The following is a 24,697-nucleotide window of genomic DNA, read 5'->3' on the forward strand; positions in this document are numbered from 1 at the left end:
GCAATTACAGGTATGTGCAGCTGATGCAGAGAAAAACACAGTGTGATTTCCGTTTAGTCATAGCACTTAGTACGGCTTCCTTCAAACCATGGTTTAGCAGCTAACCTCATTAAATGAATAGCTTAATTACAGGGCCTCTGCTTGGTGATATAACTGTAGAATTTTTATCTGCAAAATTTTGATTAGCATGCAGAATTACGTCTTAAATGCAATTAAAAAAAAAAACAACAACACAACAACGAGTATATTTTCCTAATTCTTATATTTAATTTTATAGTATCACAATTAGGAGTGATTGGATGCTTCATTTTCAAAACAGAAAAGAAGGATCTTGTATATAATCACAAGTCTGAGGGATAAAATCTTAATAAGTGATGTAAGATGAAGTAAAGAAGTTTTCTACTTTTTTAGGTTCCTGATCCATTATTGTGCAGTAGTGATAGAAAGAGCAATGAGCAGATGAACCAGTAAGAGAATTTGAGGCTGTACTCTGGAAAGAGTATTGCATTGTATCTTTTCTGGAGACTACAAAAGGCTGAAACATGTTAGTATGCTTGCAAAAGAGAAAACAGTAGGATGCTGTTGCTCTTCATCTGCCGTGGTGGGAAGGTGAGATGCTTTTTCCTCACAAAGAATGACAGTGTGACCTGTAACATCTGAAACAATTGCAGTAATCTCACACAGCAGTGCAGCTGTTTTGGCATTGAGTCCATGCCCTAATACTTGGCCATACCACTGCCCTGTTCATCAAACATAATATGCTCATATTATAGGGATTTATTTTTCCGTTATTTAAAAAAAAAAGTTCAATCTGCTTGACATTAATTGTTTTTAAGCTTCCTTGTTTTTCACTTTATAGTATTCCTCTGACAATTCCAGTCTTTCTAGCTTTCAAAAGACAAGTTGCTTTTCGGAATGTTATATTTTGAATTAAAGCTAGCAGTCGAATTTCTAGAATGATTCAGGGAATAGTTATTCTTGCATGTTAGAAGCTCAAAGTATATACTTTAGCCAGGACTGTAAGGAAAGATACTGTCTTACACCAAGCTTGACTTCTGGATGTTGGTTTTCTAGGACAGCAGTGACAAAATCTGCAGCTAGATTGAACTGATAGGGATCTCAGAAGTAACAGAGGAAATTCTCTCAGATAACTGATTTTTTGGGTCCTTACATGGATGCTCAAGATGATGCTTGTCACCAAACTTAAGATCTAGAAGGAATATTCCCTGCCTTAAGTGATAAAACCATTTTGCTTTTCTTCACAGCATGGAATACAACAAGGAAAGAGGCTTTCTCCTTCCAGTGAAGGAGAAGGGTAATGGGGATGCTCCCCTCTGTAGTTGAAAATTAAAATTAATTTGGTACTACAGTATAGCTTACAATTCACAGAGAATGGCTGTTTTTTACTTCAGATATGCAGTCTATGTACTTTTTTCTCTTATTTTTCTGTGCATAGGCAGCACAAACATTTGCAAGTTCCTCCTTTTGTACATGCTACTAGTCCATGAACATTTAAGATATTCAGCTCTGTATCAAGTGCTTTTCTTATTTTTTTTAATTGAATTTAGTCTTTCAGAAGAGCATTAAAATTGTGTGGATCATGTGAGTCGGTGTGGCATAGAATATATCCAGGGCTGTTACATTTTTCTGTACCCTGTGGGACTGTGTGTGCATATGCATGTCTATACAAAGTATTAGAAATGTTATGATAAAAAAAAAAAAAGAAAGAAAGAAAGAAAAAGAAAGCAATTTAGAAATATAAAATGTTATAAATTTGTCTTCAGGGGCAGATTCTTATCTTTCTCAATTTTCAAGGAAAGTATACAGTATTCTTCTTCAGGATATCACTGTTTTTTAACTGTTGAAAGCAGGTGTCCTTACCTTGAAAACTGTATTCAGGCTTGTTTTTCATCTAAGTTTCACACAGGTTTTGTTTCAAATAATATTGAGCATCTTCATGTCTGTATCTTTTTTTTAAATATGTACAACAAAACATTTATTTTACTAGAAATAGTATTTGGCAAGTATTGGTGAGTTTTAATAAATTCAAAGAGGTTCCACATAAGTATGAGAAAAATCTTCATGATGAGGGTCACGGAACACTAGGACAGGCTGCCCAAAGAGATTGTGAGGTCTCCTTTTCTGGAGGCATTTGAGACCCACCTGAACGTGTTTCTGTATGACCTGATCTAGGTGTTCCTGCTCCGGCAGAGGGATTGGACTGGGTGATCTTTCAAGATCCCTTCCAATTCCTGACATTCTATGATTCTGTAATTGAGACTGAAATTGAATTTATAGTTCAAATTCCTTATTCGTGCTTATATGCATGACAGTAATCCTTAATATAAGGATAGGACTGGACAGAAAAAGCATATTGAAAAATGGGCCATAGTCAACGCTTTTTTTTGAGGATTTCTTGAGGAATTTCTATTTCCTGTGTTAATGAGACTGGAATCCTTTGCCTGCATCTTTTTTATAGAAGATTTATTTATTTATTTATTTATTCTAGTAGTGCTGTAGAGTACCCTCATTACTTTTGCCAACAATGCTTGCAAACTTATGCAAGGCTGAGTTGTTTAATTTACCTTGGTCAGGAAAGGTAGATTTCCCTTGGTGTTATTTTGCTGCTGTTGGTGAATTCATGGAAATGCTTGTACGATAGATGATTTCCAGTGGACAGAATTGCTGAGGAGTAGAGCACTTACAGATTAGATAAATTCTGGCTAATTTGTGCCACTTGATAAATCTAAAAGGTACACAACTTCAAAACATTAACCAATTAGAAGTATGTAATTTCAGATATTTTGCTAATTTATTTCATTTTACATCTCTTTTGTGCATGTGTGTTTGCATTTTCGTGCTGTTTTTTAACCAGGGAAAGAAATGAATGTAAACTACTTAGAACATGCTTTTGTGAGAAAAGCCTTTAAAATTCTAAGAATTAATATTTTTTAAGATCTTTCATAACCCCGTATATCCCAGTTCTGGACAGAAGGCTAAATCTGTGCTGGCATCTGAACAGAGTCATTTATGGCTATGCCCTTTACCGCTGTTTTTCAAAACCCTTACTTCTTCCCAGAAGTGCATCATAAACATTGTGTGCTCAAAAGTTTTATGAGTTCTTGTTGCATGTAATTAAATTATTACTACTTTTTTTTTTTTTTTCTTGGCCTTCTCTTTCTTTTCCTTTACATCTGCTTGACCCTCATACAGCTCTCACAAAGGAGGGTGACATGGAGAATTTATATTCCACCCACCACCTCTCTTCTTCCATTGCTTCTTCATCTCAGTGGTCACCATCCTTTCCATGCCCCAGCGGCCTCTCCTGCTGCCAGTGTCTGATGAGGATTCTGATCACACTCTACCTCTTCATCTTTGTTTGTTCATATGTTGTGTTTCTTTCCATGAATTCAGCGGGCAAGTCCACGAAAAATAAAAACTCACAGAGTCATTCACTTGAGTCTGAGTTCTCTCACTCCACTCCTTCCTCTTCACTGTGTAAGTTGAGATTCGTCTTTTCGGATGATCTCTTTTATCTCTCCTTCTCTTTCTTCCCCCATCAACTGAGAGTAGCACAAAAAATTTGATTTTTTGTGATGTATCCAATCCAGGAATTATTGTTTCTTTGGACTTACAGAAGCAAATTGTTATTTTTTTTAACCAATTCATTTTTTGGCCAGGTTTTATTATTCAAAAAAAAAAAAAAATTATTATAGTTACAGTCTTAATAGATATTTTTTCAGAAAATTATTTATATTCAGAAAAATATATATGCAGAGGTTATCTCCTTAGAGGTGTTCCTCTTCAACTCTGGCATGAATCCTGGATGGGGTCTCAAAATTAATTAATTACCTATTATGTTTATGAATGCCATCAAGTTACTTTCTTTAGCATCAACATTGTTAAACCAAACTTTAAACTCTGGAACATTTGTTAAATTAACAGCATCAATCCACGGCAATGGAAAAGTTTCGCAGCGCTCTTAAGAAGAGATCTGTGATGATTTGTGACCAGTGAGCTGTTAAGTAAATCTTTAGAGTTTGAACAGTTTAAATAGGAGAGGAAATGGTAAAATATTAGTTGATTAGAAGAAGAACAGAAGAGACTTGGGTAGATGAATTTCCTGTTTATAAATTCATTCAGAAATTCTTTAACAGGGAAGTAATTTACGAGTTGAAATGGGGTATGATTTCGTAAGAATATGCACTCTGCTTGGCAGATTCTGATCTTGTATATTATGAGGATAATAAGAATTGACATATGCACTAGTGAACGTCTGGTCTAAATAGGTTCTTTAAAAGATAAGTTGTCTGTAATTGACCTGAGCCTTATTTTCCACTTGAGTGGAATTTTAACTAAGTGCTATTAATGCAAGTAAGAGAGGAATCGATTCTGGAGATGATGAGACTTTTGACTGTCTCGAGTCATGAGTATTAAGTCTTATTATTAGTGAGAAGCAGGGTAGTTAGGTACTGGCAACCTGGTACCCTGTTGATACTGAAAGCAAAGCACTGCTGTGCAATGAAAGAGCTCCTCTTAATGATTTAGATCACTATTTGGACAAGTGAGAATTAAATTATTTTTTTCTGAAGTTGTAAAAACATTTCTAAGTAAGATTTTCACTGTCTCATGACAGAAGAGGAAGTTAATGGTGTATCACTGTGGCAGACTATGCTATAGACATTTTCTTGCACAAAAGGTAGAAGAAGCTGTTCTTGTAGTGTAAGGTAAGGTGACTGTATTCAAAGTTGAACACAAATACTGATAGTGCAAACTGCACAGAGCCTTCAAGACGGGAGGAATTAATATGAAAGATAGATTTTCATAATACTTAAACTATTACTAACACTTGCCATAAGGCTTTGTTTCACCTGCAGTGTATATGCCCAGAAAATCCCATTGCATCCCCAAATTTTCAGGTCTGAATTCTAGCTGCCTCACATTGTCTGCTTCATTGAGTAGTTAATAGTGTGAAAGACACTGTTAAAGTTCAAATGTAGATGTTCGTACTAATTTTGCTACTAAATATAGCTAACAATTTAGGTGTGGTGTAGAAATGGCACAGTATATATAATGACGTATTAAGAAAGTTGGAGATCTGATGTTCTGTTGATTCTGTGACTTCAGAAACAAGCACACTTCTTTGTCACTTTGTTCCACAAAATAAACTTCTCCAAAAAAGCCCCTATAAATGGTGCAGATAAAATACAGTTTAAGGAATTCAATAATAATAAAACTTAATAATAATTAGCTGCTTAGCTATCAAGAAGGTAGAGTGTCATGTGAAACTATTCTGGTAAATCTACTGGGTGATGCTGCTACATTTGGTAGTTAGCCTGTTAGCAGATTTGTTATATGACTTACATTTAGAGCTTGCCAAAATACAAACAGGCAAAACACTAGAAGTTAATCCAGTATCTGAATATGCTGCAGATATTTTTATTCATTCTGAGCCTTCAAAATAAGTTTGTCCATATAAATATCTTATTTCAGTTAGTTAAGTAATTTTAATGACCAAAGAAATTGTAAAGTCCCTATAACTTCACACGTTGTCCTCAACTTAAGTGTTAAAAATGTCGAGTTTAGTATGGTTTTAAAAGTGGCCATAAATTGTTCTCCATCATAAATCACGAAAAGTTGTGGCGTTCAGTCCTTGTTGACTGGAAAAAGGGAAATGTCACTCCCATTTTTAAGACAGAAAGGAAGGCCCATGGAACTCTGGGCCAGTAGAACTCTTTGTTTTGTGACAGCACAGCGGTAAGAAAGTGTGAACTGAAATAGACTGAATAGTGTTAACTCTGTGTGTTACAGAACTGAATTTGCTCTGTATTTGTTGTAAAGTAGCAATTATAATTGCACACATATAACTATGTGAAAAATATTGATTTCTTAGCTGGTAAACTTGGTAGATTTTCATCTGAGATAGAGAACTGGTGATCATTGTTGACTTTCCATGTAAAAAAAAATAATGGAAAGCAAAAGATTTCTCTGACTATCAGCTGAGTGATTAGGTGGGAGCACAATTTAAATAAAAGTGTTGACAATGGCAAAGCTTACTAATGTCTCAGTTACAGAGTCTTTTAATATGATTATTTCTTAGGACAGCAGCCAGCTTCCATGATTAATTTAATGTGTTGTTAAACTAGTGCAGTGTCTTGTAACTACAGTGACCATAATAATAGCTTTGTTCTCAGACTGTAGATGGTTTGTCATTAAAAAAAAAAAAATCATTTGCCAACATATGCCACAGTGTAAACATTAGAGAGAATATTTAGAAATAATTCACGTAAATAAAAGGAAGGCTATTTACTGCACCTGACAAGTTTAACATCACCATATGATGAAGATTCAAATAGAAGATGCATTCATTTTATTTGTCACCATAATTAAATGGAATTGCTGGGATGATTTTTCAGAAATTTGCCTATATACCTAATGAATTACTTTTTCATAGGCAGGCAATAGACTTGCAGGGTTTTCGAGAAGTAGAAGACAGTGAATAACCTTAAAACCCCTGCAAATCACCCACCTATGTTGAATCAGAATGAATCAGAACCAGTTGTTGAATCAGAATGAATCATTGAAATCAGCAGGCACTAGGAAAGAGATGTTACTCACAAGATGACATCTCAAATATCTTATTCAAAATCGTTGTTTAAAATATTTTGGACTACAATAGAGGTGGGCTAAAGAATGAACTCTGATCTTATGTGGGCTAATTTTTGATGAAGTTCTTGAAAGATAAAGCTCCTTAAATGCATGCCTTGTCTTAGGAGGATCTGGATGTATTTCATGTAGGTCTAAGATTCAATTTGTCATTATTTCATGCAGAACATTCACTTTTTTCCTTCATAGAAATAAGCTTGGCTTTTTTTGTGTGCAATAACTTACAAGGGAAATTATCAGCAAACAGTTTTCAAATGTTAGTGTGGAAAGAATGATTTTTTAAAACATTTTGTGTCATTTGTATTCTTCTCTACTTCTGGGATGACAGTCCATGATATGAAGCTGAGCAATATCTGGTGCATCCATGCAGATGAAGTTCAGCATACAATACAGATTAAATTGGTAGTCTCTTCCTCTTTTTGCAAATTGTGGTTATTTTCAGAGCATATTATAGCATTAGTAGCTGCATACTTCCCTCTGATTGCTCTTTGTTGGGACTGTTCTAGTAAGAAATTAAGGTAGGTCCCCTGCACTGTGCTCTTCAATTTTATCAGGCCAATGTCACCTTGATAAGGAGTGTACTGTATTAAAATTATTATTGTAATTATTAATTATGAAAGATTATCACAGCTGTGTAGTTGAGTGGGGTAGAAAAAAGTGAAATATGTCTTAGAAATTGATAACAGATTTGAAGTTAACGTACATGACACAGCAGTGCTACGGAAATAATTTTAGTCAATATAGAATATGTTCTCTTTTGTTCTTTTCCAATTATTTGATCTTTTTTATAACTGTTCTTCCTAATATATTGCTTGAACTGCCTTTGTATTAGTCATATATCTACTCACATGCCAAAACAGGGGTCATATGTTTTTCAACTGCCAATGCCTTATGACTTTAGCATCCCTCCAGGATTTTTTAAAAATGTGCAGTGAGAGTTATACTTACCTTGCCAAGGTGTTTATTGTTATTTGTTTTCATTAGCACAAATCTATTACTAGTATGTAAGTACTGCACACAAATATTACACACTTGTATTTCAGGTAACATTTACTTTGTAGGTAGAATAGCAGAAATCAGTGGTTTTTAATTAACAATCGGAATATGCAGAAGTGAGTTGTAGAACTTATGCTAAAGAAGCTGTGCATTTTGGTTTTGTCTAATTATCTCATTATAATATGAGAGAGCATAACTGATATCTGACCTGCATTAACCTAAGTTCAAGTACTTTATTTATGGAATTAATACTGCATATTAAATAAAAAGTATAGTAGCATAAAATGCCACTGTACATCAAACAGCATAGTTTTCACAGAATTCAAAACAAGCAAAGTTTATTAGATTTAAAAAAAAAAAAAAAGAATGGGAATTGTCTTGAGCTGCATTACATTATAAAATGTATGATATAGTTATACTTAACGTATATTGCCATTTTTAATGTATTTTTAATTAAAACAGAAAAAATAGCAACAAAAACAAAACTAGTGGGATATTTGATCCTGTTTTTATGAAACTAATGCATCAATATCTAGTTCAATGAAAGTGGTTACAATTCTTAGTGAGTTTTCAAGGTGTTCAACAGAGATTTTTAATGAAATATTACTCCTCTTGTGCTTCATTCTTGAAAAATAACTGTTCACAAACATACATAGTGCCAAAAAATGACATGAATGAGGTGTGATTGTGAAGGAAGGGACATTTTTCTCTGTTAAGATAGGTCTTAAGAAATTCTAGTAAAGAGACATGACCAAACTTTTCTTCAAGTTGAATGTCTCATTGCAACTCTGTACATTCTATCTGAAAATTTGCAGGTGATGTATTTACATTGAGTTGCAAATATACAAAAAAATTGATGGTTTTTTTTTTGAAGTCTTGAAACGTATTCTCAAATTCCTATATCAAAATGGAAAGCAAGAGTGCATGCTTTTTTCTATTTGCAAGCCTGTGTTTAGTCAAAGCATCAAAATGCATGAAATTATTTGCTGTAGCTTGATTTGCCATAATTTAAGTTTTTCATTTCAAATGCTTTTATGGCTTGAATCATAGCACAGATAAGTTGGTTTTCAACTTGAAGACAAGTGTTTATATCATTCAAATAAGCAGCCAAGTCCACCAAAAATGCTACAACTGTGAGCCACTTTTAATCTTCATATTCTTGCACAAGTTTTCCTTTTGATTCCGTAAAGCACTTGGTTTCATTTTACAAATTATAAAGTATTTTTAGTGTTTTACCTTGAAAGCCACCTTCCTTTAGAAAAGTATATGATGTCCCCTTAATCAGCATCCATACTTTTAAAGAACTCCTGGAATTGGTGATGATTCAGCCCCTTGGATTCCATGAAATTCATGACTTTTATGACAGTTTGCAAGATGTTGCCCATTTTTAATGCTTTTGCAAATAATTTTTTTTGATGTGATACTTCATCAGTCATGAGTTGCTGGCAGCAATCACATCGTCTTCTGTTAATTTCATTAAGTCCCTCTTCTTTTTTACCAACCATCACCAGGGTGCCATCAGTAGCTACACCAGATATATTGACAAAGTTTAAAGAAAATCACTTTAATGTATTTTTTTTACTGCTTCAAGAGATTTAGTTGTGACTTTGAATGGCACCAACAATACTGTTTCTTCAGTGACATTATATACATAATCAGTAACTAATGAGAATGGCAAGTTGAGCCATATCTGTAGTATCAGTACTTCCATCTATCGCCAAAGCAAAAAATTAGAAATTAGCAGTTTTACTCTCCAAGTTTTTTTCAGTAGATTTTCTATTTCTTCAGCTTGCCTGGCTATAGTCTTGTGAGACTATAAATTGATTCTAGAAAAATTATTTTTTTTTATGTCTTTTGAAATTGTAATCTTTGAAAATTGACACGATTTCCTTGCAAATTAAATGAAGTGCCGTGTTAGTTGTCTTGACAAAAAAGTACTCATCTGTACCTTTTTCACTGAACCCTGTTCCTTCATCCATGATTTTTCCTTTTTTGGGTTCTTTTGAGAATCTTTTGAGATTCCATGAGATAATTTTAGATATTACTATTGGCAATCACTGTGTTACTCAACAAGCGGAAGTACATAACACATATAATACACGTGGGGTTTGTTGTGACTGGGTGTGTACTGCTCCAGCAAGAGGAATAGTCAGCACTGCACTTCGTCTTCCCCATGTCAAGGGCAGAGTTGCTTGGCAGGGCAGAGCCGCTGCCATGACGACGCAGCAGCAGGGGATGGGCCACAGTATGAGCTGTGCTGGGCTACAGATTGGACATGCCTGCCTTTATGCTTTCCAGCCTCCATCCATTTGTCTACCTATAGTATTCCAAATCTTCTCTGTCTTTCCTAGTATCCTTTCTCTTTTTTCCTTCAACATTAAACTTCTGCTTTGTAGACAACATCGCTGCAAAAATAATGCCTCCTATTCATTTCCACAGAAACTACAACAAATAGAATCATAGAATCAAGGTTGGAAAAGACCTCTAAGATCATCCAGTCCAACCATCCACCTGTCACCAATATTTCCTGTTAAACCATGTCCCTCAGGCAACCCATCCCAGCGCCTGACCACTCTCTTAGAGAAGTGTTTCCTAACGTCCAACCTGAATCTCCCTTGGCACAACTTGAGTGGATTCCCTCTAGTCCTACTGCTAGTTACATGGAGAAGAGGCCAACTCCCTCTTCGCTACGACTTCCCTTCAGGCAGTTATAGAGAGTGATAAGGACACCCTGAGTCTCCTCCTGTCCAGACTGAACATTCCCAGCTCCCCCAGCCACTCCTCGTAAGGCCTGTGCTCCTTTCCAGCTTACTTGCCCTTCTCTGGACTTGCTCCCAGGCCTCAATGTCTTTCTTGTAGTGAGGGTCCCAGAACTGAGTCAGTATTCAAGGTGTGGTCTCACCAGGGCTGATACAAAAAGCACAGTAACACTGTTTATCGAGCAAATTCTCAGCTACAAACTGCTAATTTTCAGCATAGTCACCACCTTTAGCGGTGCATTCTTGCAGCAATTAACAAGTTTCTGTGAGCATGCTGCTCATAGAAATCTGCATGGTTGTCCAGAACATGGCATGTCTTTCACATCACTGTCATCAGTGCTGAAGTGCACCACACACTGCCTCACTGTGCTCAGAGTGTTGACCACTGGGTGCAATTTTTTTCTCATGGAGGGATTCAGTGACACAGCTTTGCTTCAGATGCACTTCCATGTCAGTAACCGTTCTGTCCGACTACCCCTGTGCCATCTGTCACACAGCAACAAAATGTAATGGAATATTGGTGGGAAGGTTCAGCCTGTACTGCTATATGACCAACATCTGCTTCTGATGTTGTGGGCCAACAACAAAAATGGGAGGTATTAATTTTGGAGTTGTCATTTTTATTTTCTTTGGCTGCGTATATAGATATGTAATTGCCTGTGTGTCCCTGAAAGGAAAGAGTAGCTTAGTTGCTTTCACATACAGAATTTCATGTGGTTGTTGGAATTTTATAGAAAGCTTGATAGATGATTTGGTATGCAAATGGCTTGGCAATGTAATTCTGTTCCTGACAGTTCCCATTGTGAATTGCAATATTTTCCACAAGTACTGGAAGAACTGGTGCTAGTGCTGGAGTCAGACAATGGTTGATTTGAGTCAGTGATACTGCCTTTAATCTCATTTGCCAGTGCATAGATTTTGTTGGATGTTCTTCATTCATGTATCAGTCAGCAGAGTCAGTGCTACTAAATGTTAGTGCTGCCCAGAGAAACTGAAACCATATTTTATATTAGTAGGTGACTCCTATCAGAAAGCTTCATAAAAACACATATTCCACTGAAAATTAATTTTGAGAGAAAAAAAATGGAAAAAAAGCTGTTTGGCAATGTTCATTTCTTTCTTGTTTCCTTTTTTTTCAGTTTAATGTCAAATCTTCTAACATAGTACAATATCAAAGGTATTATTTAAAATAAAGCATTTTGTACAATTTTCTTAATTCTGGTCTTTTAGTTGTATGCATCTGAGATATACTATCTAAAACTTGTGATTTTGTCCCTGCATGATGTCTGTGCATTCTGCCTTTCTGCCCTTTTTGCCAACTTTTCTGAACACAGCACCATTGTTTCTTACACAATTATCCTACCACTTGGCTTGTGCCATGCAATGTCCGCAGTTTCTTCTCATGTTGTTTAACCATTTGACAATGGAGCCATTGCTGATCTACAGTCAAAAGATCTGTTCATTAAAATTCTTATTTGTTTCCACAATATTCATGAAAAATAAGGTAATTTGTATGCTAAATATTCTTACTCAGCATGCTGTCTGGTAATCAAAACCTACTTGTTTTCCATTGCCTCCTTGCTTTCTGATTTCTTTTTGGTGCTTTCTATCTGAAGACATTAGGTGTGCATTTAAATTTGGAATGGTGGAGCATAAAAGAAATAGATTCTTCAAACACTTTGATTCCAGTTCTTGCAGTACGGCACTGGAGATTTACATTCTACCTATGTTTCCCAATGTTTTTTTTTTATTTTTGAACAATATTATCTCTGTCAGTACTATAGTCTTAACATTCTGAGTGTATTGATGTGTATGAATTGTCTAGTCCATGTGTAGGAGACCCAGAGAAAATTTCAGCTGTTGCTTCTACAAGAAAGCTACTAAAGCCTAATTGCCTGCATTTTTATTTTAATTCAAGCTTGATCTTCCAGATAGACATTCTGAGGTTTAATAAGGAATTGAACCTATGCTAAATCTTTGAAATCATCCTTTCCATCCTTACACATTAAATTCATAAAAATCTGTATTTAAGAGCATTGCCACTGTGGTTGAACCTTATCAATATAAAGTTGAAGTTTTCAATTTACAAATGTACAGTAAAAACATAAACCTCAAGAAAAAAAAGTCATTGTTCAGAGTGAAATCAGTGAGGTTTGATTTGCCATCTGAAAGTCACAGGCATTTGCCATTGTGGTAACTGGTGTTACTGATAATTGTACCACTTGGCAGTATTTTTTTTCTTTTACTTTGCACTGCTTTAGTGTATTGTTAACAAATATTGGTCTGTGATCTATGTCTAGAATAAAGGTCCTGAGAAAAAGACTCATATCTTTGAAGTTAAAATCTCATAAGAGGAAGAAATATGAGGCGAGATTTCTCCGTGTTCCTGCTGCTATTTAACAGAATACCTGTTCTGCATACAACACAGTCTAAGGCTTTTCTACTGCCTTACAGATGAAAAGGCACATGAAAAAAAAAAAAGCTGTGCATCTAGGAATGTTTGTTGCATTCAAGACATCTTCTTAAAGTACTTCGCTCTTAATGCTTTAAGAACAGCTGAAGTTTCTGGTTTGCAGCAAGATGGATTTTAGTCAACAGTGTGCCTTGGCAGCAAGAAGTGTGCGTCAAGCCCAGCACTGCCACTAGGCGAGGGAAGGGATTGTCCCACTCTGCTCTGAGCTGGTGTGGCCTCATCTCCAGTGCTGTGTGCAGTTTGGGTGCCACAGTGTAAGAAAGTCATAAAACTATTAGAGAACATCCTAAGGAGGGCTTTGAAGATGTTGAAGGATCTGGAGAGGAAGACGTATGAGGAGCAGCTGAGGTACCTCAGTTTGGCTCAGAGCAGAGCAGGCTGAGGGGAGGCTTCATGGCAGCTGCAGCTCCTCACAGGGAGCGGAGGGGCAGCACTGATCTCTACTCTCTGGCGACAGTGACAGGGCCTGAGGGAACAGCATGGAGCTGTGTAGGGGGAGGTTTGGGTTGGATGTTAGGAAAAGGTTCCTCACCAGAGGGTGGTGGGCATGGAACAGGTTGCACAGAGCAGTGGGCACAGCCCCAAGCTGCTGGAGCTCAACGAGCATTTGGCCAATGGTCTCAGAGATAGGGTTTGGATTTTGGGTGGTGCTGTATGGAGCCAAGAGTTGGATATGGTGATCCTTGTTGAGTCCCTTCCAACTCCAGATATTCTATGGTTCTTTACTAGTGGATCAAAGAAAAAATATTTCACATGCTTTTGCCTTAGAAATACAGGCATTTGTTTTTGAGTATTGTTTCTAGAAAATGCATGTTCCACTTGTTGCTTTTAATGTTTTCTTATTCTGTTACTATTTATCATTTATTGGCGTTAGTTAGTAGTTGTACTGCATAGTCCCAAGCGACCTGATTGTGGTTTATGTAAAATAGATGGTAAGCATTTTACAAGCAAAGGATAATCATAGAAGTCAGAGTTGAGACACACTGTGTTGTAATTAGAACTGTGTGGGTGTGTGTAAATTATATGTAATCCATGAGCTTTGCACCAAGGAATTTTAATTATACGCTTAGAGACAGAATTCCTCTTTGGCCAAATGCGTACATTTAAGGATAGCAAACACCAAGTGTTAGAAAAGAAATTGAAAATAGTATTATATGCTTGGCAGCTGGAGGTCCCATTCACATATGAAACATTAGAGCATCACTTGTGAAACAATCACCGGCTTCCTTTAGTTCAAAGGAAAGAGTTGGGATATGGGAGATCTAGGTTCTATTCTGCTCTGTTTTTTACGCAGCAGATCCATCAGCACAGGAAAGAGGATTAGATCCATGATAGGAACGTGTTTAATTTCTTCAAGAGTGCTGAAGTGGAAATAGTGTAAAGCAGTAATATAATGTCCATTGGTCATAGACAAGGAAGAGAAAAGGCATTTATACCCTCTGAGGAGTGACAAAATACCTGTTATAGCTGTTATTCTGACAGCCTTTCAGCTGTCGCTGTTTTTATAGTTGTATTTGTATCTCTTTCCAGCTCGTAAGCAGGAGATTATCAAGGTTACTGAGCAGTTGATTGAAGCTATCAACAATGGGGACTTTGAAGCTTACACGTAAGTACTCATTTTGGAGAGAGCTGGGCAACTGGATATGTTCCAAACATTTCAAAATGCACATCTAAATGTGTGTGTAAGACTGTGTTTGTTTGTATTTGTATATTGCTGAAGATCATTCTCAGATACCCTCAAGAAACATAGTTTTTGATTGCTAGTTTGCCCTAGCTTTACGGTAGCCTGGATGCCAATTTCAGAGGAGATGCTATGTAAATCTGATGTACCTCTTTGCTGAGACAAGACCATCATCCTGACAGAATACACAGTGGCCTATCTTAGTGAATGAAAGTAAAGTCATGGTTTTGATTTAGAATCTAGAAAACAGAGTAGAAACCAATTTTAACTGAAAAAAGAGTACAATAGAGAGATTGTTAGTAGCTGGAATCCCAAATGTACTTCAAAGCATGAAAGACTTTGATATTCCATGTGTAACTATGTGTAACATGGGTTCCACCAGCTTCTACTGAGCACTGTGCATTTCTGTGAAAGCATTTGCTGAGGGAAAGTGGGCTGATTTCTTTCTCTGCTTTTCAAAACAAAGACATACTTTCATCTCTTCTCTTTCCGCCTCTAAAAAGAGGTAGAGAAAAACACTTCTCAGAATTTATTTTGTTGTTCTGTGCTTATCTGGGTAAATTCTGCCCTGTTACAGCATAAGCTTCATAGGTCAACTGTGACACTGCTCTTCCTGTTTAAAGATAAGTCAAAACTTTTATTTGATGTGATCGCACTAAAACCTGTGTTGTACAAATGTCAAGTGGAAACTTGTTCTTGACTTTTATGTAAGTTTATCAAATTAAAAGCATTTAAAATCTCAGCTAAACTATAGTGTAAATGTGAAAAATATTCCTCGGGTTACACAGAGGCAGTTTTCAGAGCCAAGAGTGAAAACTAGTCTATAGAACTGTCTTGTAGGGCCATCTTTGGCAGTCTTTGTTTTTTTGTCAGAGGATGATTGATTTGAGATCTACTATCCCTGGAATAAACTGTCAAATGTGCTGATTTAGGTAAAGCCAATTAATGTTCCCCATTAATTTCTGTTCTTTTCCACTGTGATGTCATAGATAAGTAGTATTTCCAGTAGGAATAAAGGAAACATTTAGAAAGTTTTGTCCAGCAGTGTGCTACATAACTGCATGTGATTACTACTGAATTTCCTCTTTTCCACAGAAAAATCTGTGATCCAGGCCTTACATCCTTTGAACCTGAAGCTTTGGGTAATCTAGTAGAAGGGATGGACTTTCATCGGTTTTACTTTGAAAATGGTAAACACTCTTTTTTCATCCCTGCATGCATTCATCTGTTCCTTATGAATGTGTTTCTCCAGTCTAATCAGCATTTTTGTTTTGGAGTTAATTGATCTAAGTAGAGGAAGGTGACATTGATTTTTTTTTTTCATTTGGAGTTCTGGTTGAATTTTTGTTTTTGTCTGTTTCTGCTGAACTCATTCACACATCATGGTGTACCTTAGAAAGTGAAGGACAGTTTTAAGTATTTGTAAAGAGAATAATAAGATGTAAAATAAAAGAAAAAAAAAAAAGAAAATGTAAACAAGTAGATCTCATACATTTTTTTCTTTTGCAAAAAAAGAGTACATTATGTTATGTGGCTAGTATGCTTAAAAGGAGCATCACTAAATGGTGTGATTATGGAGTGATTACAAGTAAAAGTCAGTGCTTCCAGTGAATTTATAATGACTGCTACTATGTGGTGTTTTGGGGAAGACACGTAGCTGCTCAATCTGTACTGAGGATCTGATCAGCTGTTTTTTGTGTACTGGCTTGTATACTAGAATTGTGGCGGTTCTAAGAAAGAAAAATCACCCAAAGAGTGGGTAAACTTTATGATAAAGTTTTGGAATGTCATGTAATGAAAGTTGCATTACATTTAGAGTAGACTCGATTCAAAAGGAAATAAAGTATTATAAATGAAGATAACCAGTTTATCCAGTAACTTCTGAGAAATGTTTCAGCAGTAAATGGGATTATTATGTTACTAAATTCTCTTCCATCTCAAAAACAGAATTTTCCATACTTTTCCTTTAACCTGTTTGATTTCATTATTTCAGCTTTTTAGTTTTCACCATATAAATCTTTGACATGTTTATTTTTTTTAAGGAAAAAAAAAAACACCTTTGTTTTAACTGAAAATATCAAGTACAAATGCAAATAAAATTACCCTGCTTTTTGTTTTGTTTGTTTGTTTGTTTGTTTTGTCAGCAGAATTTTAAAAGGCATCATTTCTACATTGTATCTGAGTTAAGGATGATTAACAATAAACAGCGATTATTACCTTGATATTTTTGTTTTGTAAGATGGGATGAGATAAGTTGTTCTGCCTTGCATAGAGAAAATTTAATTTGTCCTCTGTGTGTGTTTTGTTTCCTAGCTTTATCCAAAAGTAATAAGCCAATCCACACCATTATCCTCAATCCTCATGTCCACCTTGTGGGTGATGATGCTGCTTGCATTGCATATATACGGCTCACGCAGTACATGGATGGAAGTGGGATGCCAAAGACAATGCAGTCAGAGGAAACACGGGTCTGGCACCGTCGTGACGGGAAATGGCAGAATGTTCACTTTCACCGTTCAGGGTCACCAACAGTACCTATCAAGTAAGAAAGAATTCATACCACAAGGTTAAACTATGTAGGTCAGACCAGGTAGTCTAATAGCTTCTTTTGGCCTTAAAAACTACAAAACAGTCCTCTTGATAGCATAATTTCTTGTTGTTACTTATGCGGTGTGTGTACTATATTCAGTATTGGGCCTGTAGTATTTGTGTAAATATTTTTTTAAAATAATGCTTTGTTCTTGTTGTTTTCAGCTGTGATGCCCACTGATACAGTTCAGTCCATGAGTTGAGAGTTGGAGAGAAAAATGATGTAATATAGATAAGGGTTGATACAAGTCACAAAAATGGGATTGGAAAACTTGAAATACGATTCCAGGAAAATGTGGAGAGGAAAAAAAAAAAAGTGATAGGATACATGGAGCTGTTAGAGCTGACTGGAAAATGTGAAGGAAAAAAACCCTGAAATTTGAGTAGTATTTTCTGTAATTTCCAGCCACCTCTATCCACTCAGGCCTACATACATTCTTTACAACTCCATTTTGAGTCAGTTTATGTATTTCCTTTGTAACGTCATACAAATACCTATCATGTTCTTACCTTTTTCCCCATGCTCCTTTTGCTTAATTGCTGAGTGGTCACTGTCTAATAGTTACTCCACCTCCATGAGTAAACCTCTACTCTCTTTTGTCATCATTTTTCTGTGTCAGTTCTTCGTTGTTTTTTTTTTTCCAAATGCCCTCTAACTCTAATGCCCTCAGTCATGCAGTGACTCAGTGTGCACAAACCTGAATTCCTTGAGCCAGATATTTAGCACACTCACAGTTCTTTTAATAAGTTAAAGAGTCATGGCTCCTTCAAGTGGTTCTTCTCAAGTCCTTTTCTTTTCTTCTGCTTTTAGCCTTTACTAACTCTACTGTGTCTCTTGAAGCCCAGGTGGGCCAGTTTCATTAAGAAGACACTTAAATTAGACCATTTTTCAATTAGGCAACACTGGCATAGGCTTTAACTTGCTCAGATGCAAGTCTTCTGTGTAAGATATAATTACTTTTGTATGAAGTGTCTTAATGTGGATAATTGCTGAATTTGCCAGTGTGAATGATGAAAGCTTAGATTTCATCTTTCAAACTTCATCATGTCCCATAACTTACCTGCAGAATCATTCCCATACAAAATAATGCTATTAGGGAAGATTATTAGGGAACATAGAAACATTGAATATCCTGAGTCAAAAGGAACCAACAAAGATAAAGTCCAACTCCTGGTTCCACACAGAACTGCCTAAATGCAATAGAACAAAGTGTTAAATTTCAGTGAGGAGGATAGGTACAGAGATGTATATATTTAGGAAATATACATATATATTTAGAAAAAGAGTGATTTTGTTACCTACTGATAACTGTTGTGTTTTGTTTTGTTTTTTAAAGGGAAACCAATGAGAGAACCATGTTGTCCTATTTTTCACATCACAGCTGCATTGCCAGTGTTAAAACAGATAATATTGAAAGAATAATTGCATTTTCTTGAAATGCAGTTATTTTTTGATGTTTTCATAAAGGTGCTTTTTTTCAGGGGATCTGACCTGGATATGTGTAGAGCCAGAAAACATAAGTGAGACAGGTTCAACTGTCCCAGAGCATCCTGGACAGTGTCTGTTGCAGACTCCTGTATAGAATTGGAGTAGGGAATTATTTCATCTTTTTTGTTGTTGTTGTTCTGTTTTTGAGATGGTTGGGGAGTAGGAAGAAAGCATCTTTTTCTTTTTTTTAAAAAAAGAAAAGCTTTCCTGACCTAAGCATAAATAACAAGGTAATTTATGGCACTTATTCTTAGACATTAAAACCAGAAGGCAACAAAATAACCATCCTGTTACTATTTTTATGGAAGATTATAGAATTTATCCAGCAATTCATGTGAAAATAGTTCCAGTAATGATTTACAGAGATATACTACATAGATTCTACAGCTTCTTCTGTTTGAGATATAATGCTGTAACAGGAGCCTCAGTACTAGTTCACGCAGCACGTGCGATCACAGAAGATGGGCTGCTGCGTCCTGTGACATTTACTGTTCCTGCAAACACTCATCAGTGCTAATTTCTCTGGAATATAATGAGCATGCAGAGTGTCTGCCTGCCTCAGAGTCTGCAGAATGCAGATCTCAGGGGAATACAGTTGCACATACAGACCTGAGATGTTCCTCACAGAAGCTGTGACAGTATTTCGGACTCATGTACTGTCAGTTCTTTATGTCTGCTCATACTGTCCAAGAAGAGTAAGAAAAGTAAGGATTATGGGACTAAGAAGAAGCGAGACCCTTTTTTTTTTTTTTTTGGTGAGTCCAGATTGTGTAAGATAGCCATTTATTTATCCTCAACTGTCATTTCCAACCAGCAACTATAAGGAAATTTGCTGAGTATGAGCAGCTTTGTGCTTCCTATTACTATATATACTATTTCTGAATTACCCACTCTTCAAGGTCATTTGGACTTCTCATACAATACTCCTGTTTTCTTCTCTATTTATAATGCCATTCACCTTTGTGTAAATGTGTTTGTGCTCAGGTCATTGACTGAGACTCCTCTAGGTAGATATTTCCCCTTCCAGCCCAAGTACTGTCATTTTTCTTTCAGTTATTTTCATTTGTATTTTTCCACTAAACTATGTCTTTTCAAATTTTTGTAACAGATTCCCACATAGCACTGTGTCAGAACTCACCTTCTATAAACCATCCTGGCTGTGTTTACGATCATCTTTGACTTTATATTTACTTTTCCAGTCAGACCAGCAATTCCATTTTTTGTAAATTTTTTAAGAAATTCAAATTGAATTCATTCCAGATCATCCATGTTTTCTTTTCTTGTATTTGAAATTTACAGTCTGTGACAGTTTATTTATTACCAACAATTATATAAATACATAAATAGCAGTAATGGCATTTATGTAATAATAATAATAGAAAAAAATCTTACTCATATGTCTGATGAAGAGTTTCAAATCTAATAAACTTGCAAAGGCAGTTAATTATAGCTGTGATCTGCTTTTGCAAACATAGTATCCTATGTTATTTCAAATCAGTTACTTTGAGCAGATTAGCTTATTTATTTTGAGAACTCCAATAATGAGTGCACAAATCTAAGGACAGAATTGAGCTCTCTGGTAGCAATAGGTGTATGGAAATATTTCCCAAGGGCAAATAATTGATTTAGAGGAGAATATGAACACAAAAATATGTTTAGTTTATGTGTGAATTTTGTTCGTAGTTTTTGCTGTGAGACAGACCAGACAAATTTTAATTTTTGTCTTGCACATTGTTTCTCTGTATTTGAGTGATATGTCTGGTTCTAGGAAATCTTTCTCTGTATTCAGTTATCTTAAGAATATGTGCTACTGTATTTCTGCAGAACTGTATCTATGTGTGCACAATGAGTGGACATACATTATTTAAGCATTTAAAAACTATTGGACCTGCAAGTGGTTCCCAAATCTTAATACCTGTGATTCCCAGGTCTATATTCACTCACTTTATCACATCTTACACTTTCTTATGCTTTCCTGAGTTACATACAAAACAGCAAGAAACTTGAGTAAAGACTTTGTTCTGTGTTTGTACAGTGCCTAGCACAGCGGGATCCCATTCATGACTTCAGCCCCTAAATGGTACGGTAATGCAAAAGATATTATGAACTCAGTTAATTAACTACTTTCTTACATTTTCCCTTTCTTTCCTTATTTCTTTGCATATTCCTCTAGCATGTCTTGCATGTAAATGGCATCTGACTCTTCCTTGTTACTCAGTTCAGTTTTTGTGTGAGAATCTCACTCTTTCGCATTGACTGTAATGTACATGCTGAGGAAGTAAGTTTGACTGGAAGAGTGACTTGTATTTGAATTTTGCCCTCCCTCCTTTGAGGAGGTGATTAATTTTTATTTTAGCACCCTCTCTGGCATGTTGTAAAGATTGAAAATCTGTGTAAAATGGTTTGAAAAATAAAATAATGCTTTGCTTGAGTGTTTGGGGCTTTTACTTCCTTTGTCTAGTTCTCCTCAGAGGACTGTGTTAAATGATCTGTTGAAGGTTTTATTTAAGAAGTATTGGCTAGCACTTGAGCATGTATTGTTATCTGGTGATGATGCTACTTCAATAATGGCAATCTTTTTTTTTCTCCTTCCTCCTAGCTAAAATTATCAGCGGTGCCGCTCTTGTATTATCTGTACCCAACGCACCTGGTTTAGTACCATCTTGGCCATCCCGTTCTCTTCATGAATGTTTCTGAGTGCATGAAGTTGTGAAGGTTCTTCATGTAACACATTTGTGATGCACCATTTTGCTGTGTATTCCATCTGTACACTGTTAACATTTCAATGAAGGTGATGTTCCAAGCAAATAGAAAATAGCAAGGCATAAAAGACAAAAAAAAATACAGCTCATGTACAGCAGTATATACAGGATACATTTGTCATCTTTTCTCCATTTATGCCAAGTTTTGACAGCCAACTTCAAAAACTATCCTATTTATAAAAAAGAAAAGAAACAAAAAATACACTTTACCCTCTTTTCTTAAGAACTGTTTTTTGACTCCTTTTCCCTTGAGTCCTCTTTGGATTTTGCTTTCGTTCTGATAGGAGTGGTTAGGATTTCTGCTGGCAGCTCTGTTACTATAAAACAGATTTTTATTATATCTTGTAGATGGACAAAATCACTGATAAATGGGAGAGTGATAATATCTTGGCTTTGTACCAGCTGAAGTCTTCTTAGCTTATTAGTCTATGTCAACTGGAAAAATCTTGTAATTTGCTGGCTTCAGGATTAACTGTCAATATTCTGGCTGGTCAGCATTCTTCTTTTTTTCACTGAAGTTTTTACCTTTGCTTTCTTACTATGCTAAATGAAAATTTATATTGGATAATTAATCAGAATTAAAAATCATAAGGAACTAAGTGAGAGGCAGGTTTCATTTAAAAAAAGATTCTAAAGAGATCTAAAAAATAGATTTTTATCACTTTTAGAGCGCACTGTAAAGATATTAAGGAGTCTTTAAAGCATTTTACATTTTTGTTTAAGCTATAGACCACATCAGTGGTTAATATACTCTAGAAGTATTAGGCCTTAAAAGCTTAGTATGAAGAGTTTGTTTACTTTCCAATGTTGCTGTTGCTTCTCTGGAAATGTATTTTATCTACACCAGTTTTCTAGTAAGGCTGTAGTACCTTTCCACAGATTTGTTTTTTTTCCCTTTTCGCCCTCCGTCTGCTCTTGGTTTATGAAAATCATCAGTCAGCATACAATATCAAGGACAACAATCTCTGCAGCATTACTAGTTTGTTTTGGCTCCTTATCCCTAGCTGCAAATGCAGGGAATGCTCTCAATGTCGGTTCGGAACACAAACTTTGTGACAGGGACTGTTTTTGCTTCCCTTACAGAGCTGTGAGAGTGCATCTTTGCAAGGATTTAGGCTTATTCCCTTCCATTTTAAGAGAAAAACGCAGGGATCAGTTATTTCTTTTTCATTTGTTAATTATTTTATTACCAACAGGGCTAACTGTTTTCTGCAGCGCTGTATAGTGCATGATATCTCAATGTTCTTTTTAGCAGTGAAAACTTTACAACTCAGCAGCCTGAAGTTTATAAAATGGGAAAGCTTCCTAATTTGTATAATTCCACCTTTCTGTGTTGTTACTAATCGAAAGCAGTTCTTAAACATTTTGATGTTGTTGCTAGTGGATGTATGGTAGATGGATTTAAGCTTCTCTGATAATTATTACATGATTTTAAACGTATATATTTAAAATAAGAATCTACAATAAATGTGTTGAGCCATATTAACCTGCCAATGGGATCTGTGAAAAAGAGTAATGGCCTCATTTTTTTCTCATTAATTTCTTTACCTTTTTTTCTTTTTTTTTTCTTTTTTTTCTTTTTTTTTTCTCTTTTTTTTTTTTTGTGAAGCGGCTATAAGTGGCATAACTGTATTTAAAATTAACAAATTAGTTATAGGGTGTTTTTTTTTTTTAATATACTTCTAACATAGCATGTGGTGTTGACGTATTACTGTAGATCAAATTTGTCTTCCACATCAAGATGTGAGGAAATTGTGATTTGTTCTCTCCACCACAACTGAATTATACATTTCTGTCATTTTGAAACACTGCAGTTTACCATGAGATACAGTGTACATATTTCTTGCCATAATGGTAAATGATTGATATATTTAAGGATTAATAAATTTGTGATTTCTGCTGACATTGTGCTTGTGGATTGATTTCACAATTAATTGTGGTTTTGCGCTGGAAAATGTGGAGTGTCTGTTTGAATTAAGAAGTCGGAAATAAGGATGTGGTCTCGTAGAAGCCAGATTTGCCATTTGAAAATACAAATGTGTGCTTTTATGATCTGTCTTTTCATTAATTCTTTTTAACTGTCTTTTCTGAGGACCCAGTTATACATTGTTTATAGAGTGATTTGTTGATAGATTTCACTTGTGCTTTGTATTTGTAGGTCCATCGTCAGAAGTGTTTGAGATAATTTACGTCTGTAATTTTCTGTCTCCTTTTCCTGCTTAGCACCTAACACAAGAAGCCATAAGAGAGTAATTATTGTATGTCTACAGTTGCAGGACTTAAAAATGCAGTAAATTCCATGAATAAGTAGGGTTTCAAATAATATACTAGTTTAAAAGTTCTCATATATTGGTACTGTGAATTTTAGGCTTTTTAATCCTGTGCTGAGTCACAACTGAAAACAGCCCCTTTCTACTAGCAGAAAGGAGAGACTGAAGGAGAAGACTCAACTTTCAGCTTCCGTGGGTCAGAAAACATAGAGCTGGATCATTTCTCTGGCTCTGTGCCTAGGTGGCGTAACTGGGAGCCAGAATTATGGCAGTGGCTTCAGTGTGACAGTGATCCAGAAGCACTGCCTCTTGAAGATGCACAGGAGTATTCCTGTGTAGTGAAAATTGCAGTGCTTCCTTTTTGGTGGCATTTTGGTATGTAACTGTAAACGAAAAGAAAACAGTTATGGGAGACCTCAGAAGTTTGGAATGTTTCAGTAAACCTCAGAGGAAGTAAAAATGGTTTAGTCTGGATGGTTTAAATTTTGTCATATCTCTTCTACCTAGTTTCTTTACTCACTTTTTCCACTAATTGCTGTTCCAGAAATCAGTTTTACTTCCATTTTAACTGTGTGCTTGCAGTAAACTGTTTGACAGCTGAGGAATTGTTACTAATTTCAGGTATGTAGATCAGAAGAAAGTGTGTAAAACATAATGACTAGGAGAATGGTGGAGAGAATATATTTGCTGAATGTCAGGGTGAGGATTTGGGGGAGAAGTGATTTTTATATTGCTTTGGATGTCCTATAGCACAAGAGTTTTAATATGCTGCCTCCTGGTGGCTTTTTTAACATTGTTTTCTAGTTAGGAAGGCAAAAGATTATGCCATTTGTTCTGATCAGAAAGGAACTCGATGTTTTTTCTTCTTTTTTTAATGTGAGTAGGACTGCGCAATATTTCAGAGGTTGAAACATGTATTTACTTGGTCTTGAAATACACCATACACATACCTGGAGGAATCAGATTGACTCAGTTTTCTGAAAATGGGCTCTCAGGTCACAGTTAAGAAAAT

The 24,697-nt window shown here is 35.7% G+C and overlaps 1 protein-coding gene across 23 annotated transcripts in view; it reads left to right on the forward strand.

Annotated features, from left to right (window-relative positions):
- CAMK2D (calcium/calmodulin dependent protein kinase II delta) overlaps nucleotides 1-23,318 on the forward strand; it is a 162,085-nt gene extending 138,767 nt beyond the window's left edge. For 13 of the 23 annotated variants that reach the window (XM_085222859.1, XM_085222867.1, XM_085222872.1 and 10 more), the window contains 4 exons: nucleotides 14,425-14,500; nucleotides 15,671-15,765; nucleotides 16,889-17,117; nucleotides 17,330-19,444. In XM_085222859.1, coding sequence (XP_085078985.1) covers nucleotides 14,425-14,500; nucleotides 15,671-15,765; nucleotides 16,889-17,117; nucleotides 17,330-17,345 — 416 coding nt within the window. In that variant the 3' untranslated portion in view covers nucleotides 17,346-19,444. Of the gene's footprint in view, nucleotides 1-14,424; nucleotides 14,501-15,670; nucleotides 15,766-16,888; nucleotides 17,122-17,329; nucleotides 19,445-20,688; nucleotides 20,734-21,252 lie in introns of those variants that run through there. The other 10 variants (XM_085222863.1, XM_085222875.1, XM_085222866.1 and 7 more) reach the window with 3 other exon arrangements.
- The last annotated feature ends 1,379 nt before the right edge of the window (nucleotides 23,319-24,697 follow it).

Source organism: Meleagris gallopavo, chromosome 4, assembly GCF_905368555.1.
Source record: "Meleagris gallopavo chromosome 4, MGAL_WU_HG_1.1, whole genome shotgun sequence".
Taxonomy (NCBI): Eukaryota; Metazoa; Chordata; class Aves; order Galliformes; family Phasianidae; genus Meleagris; species Meleagris gallopavo.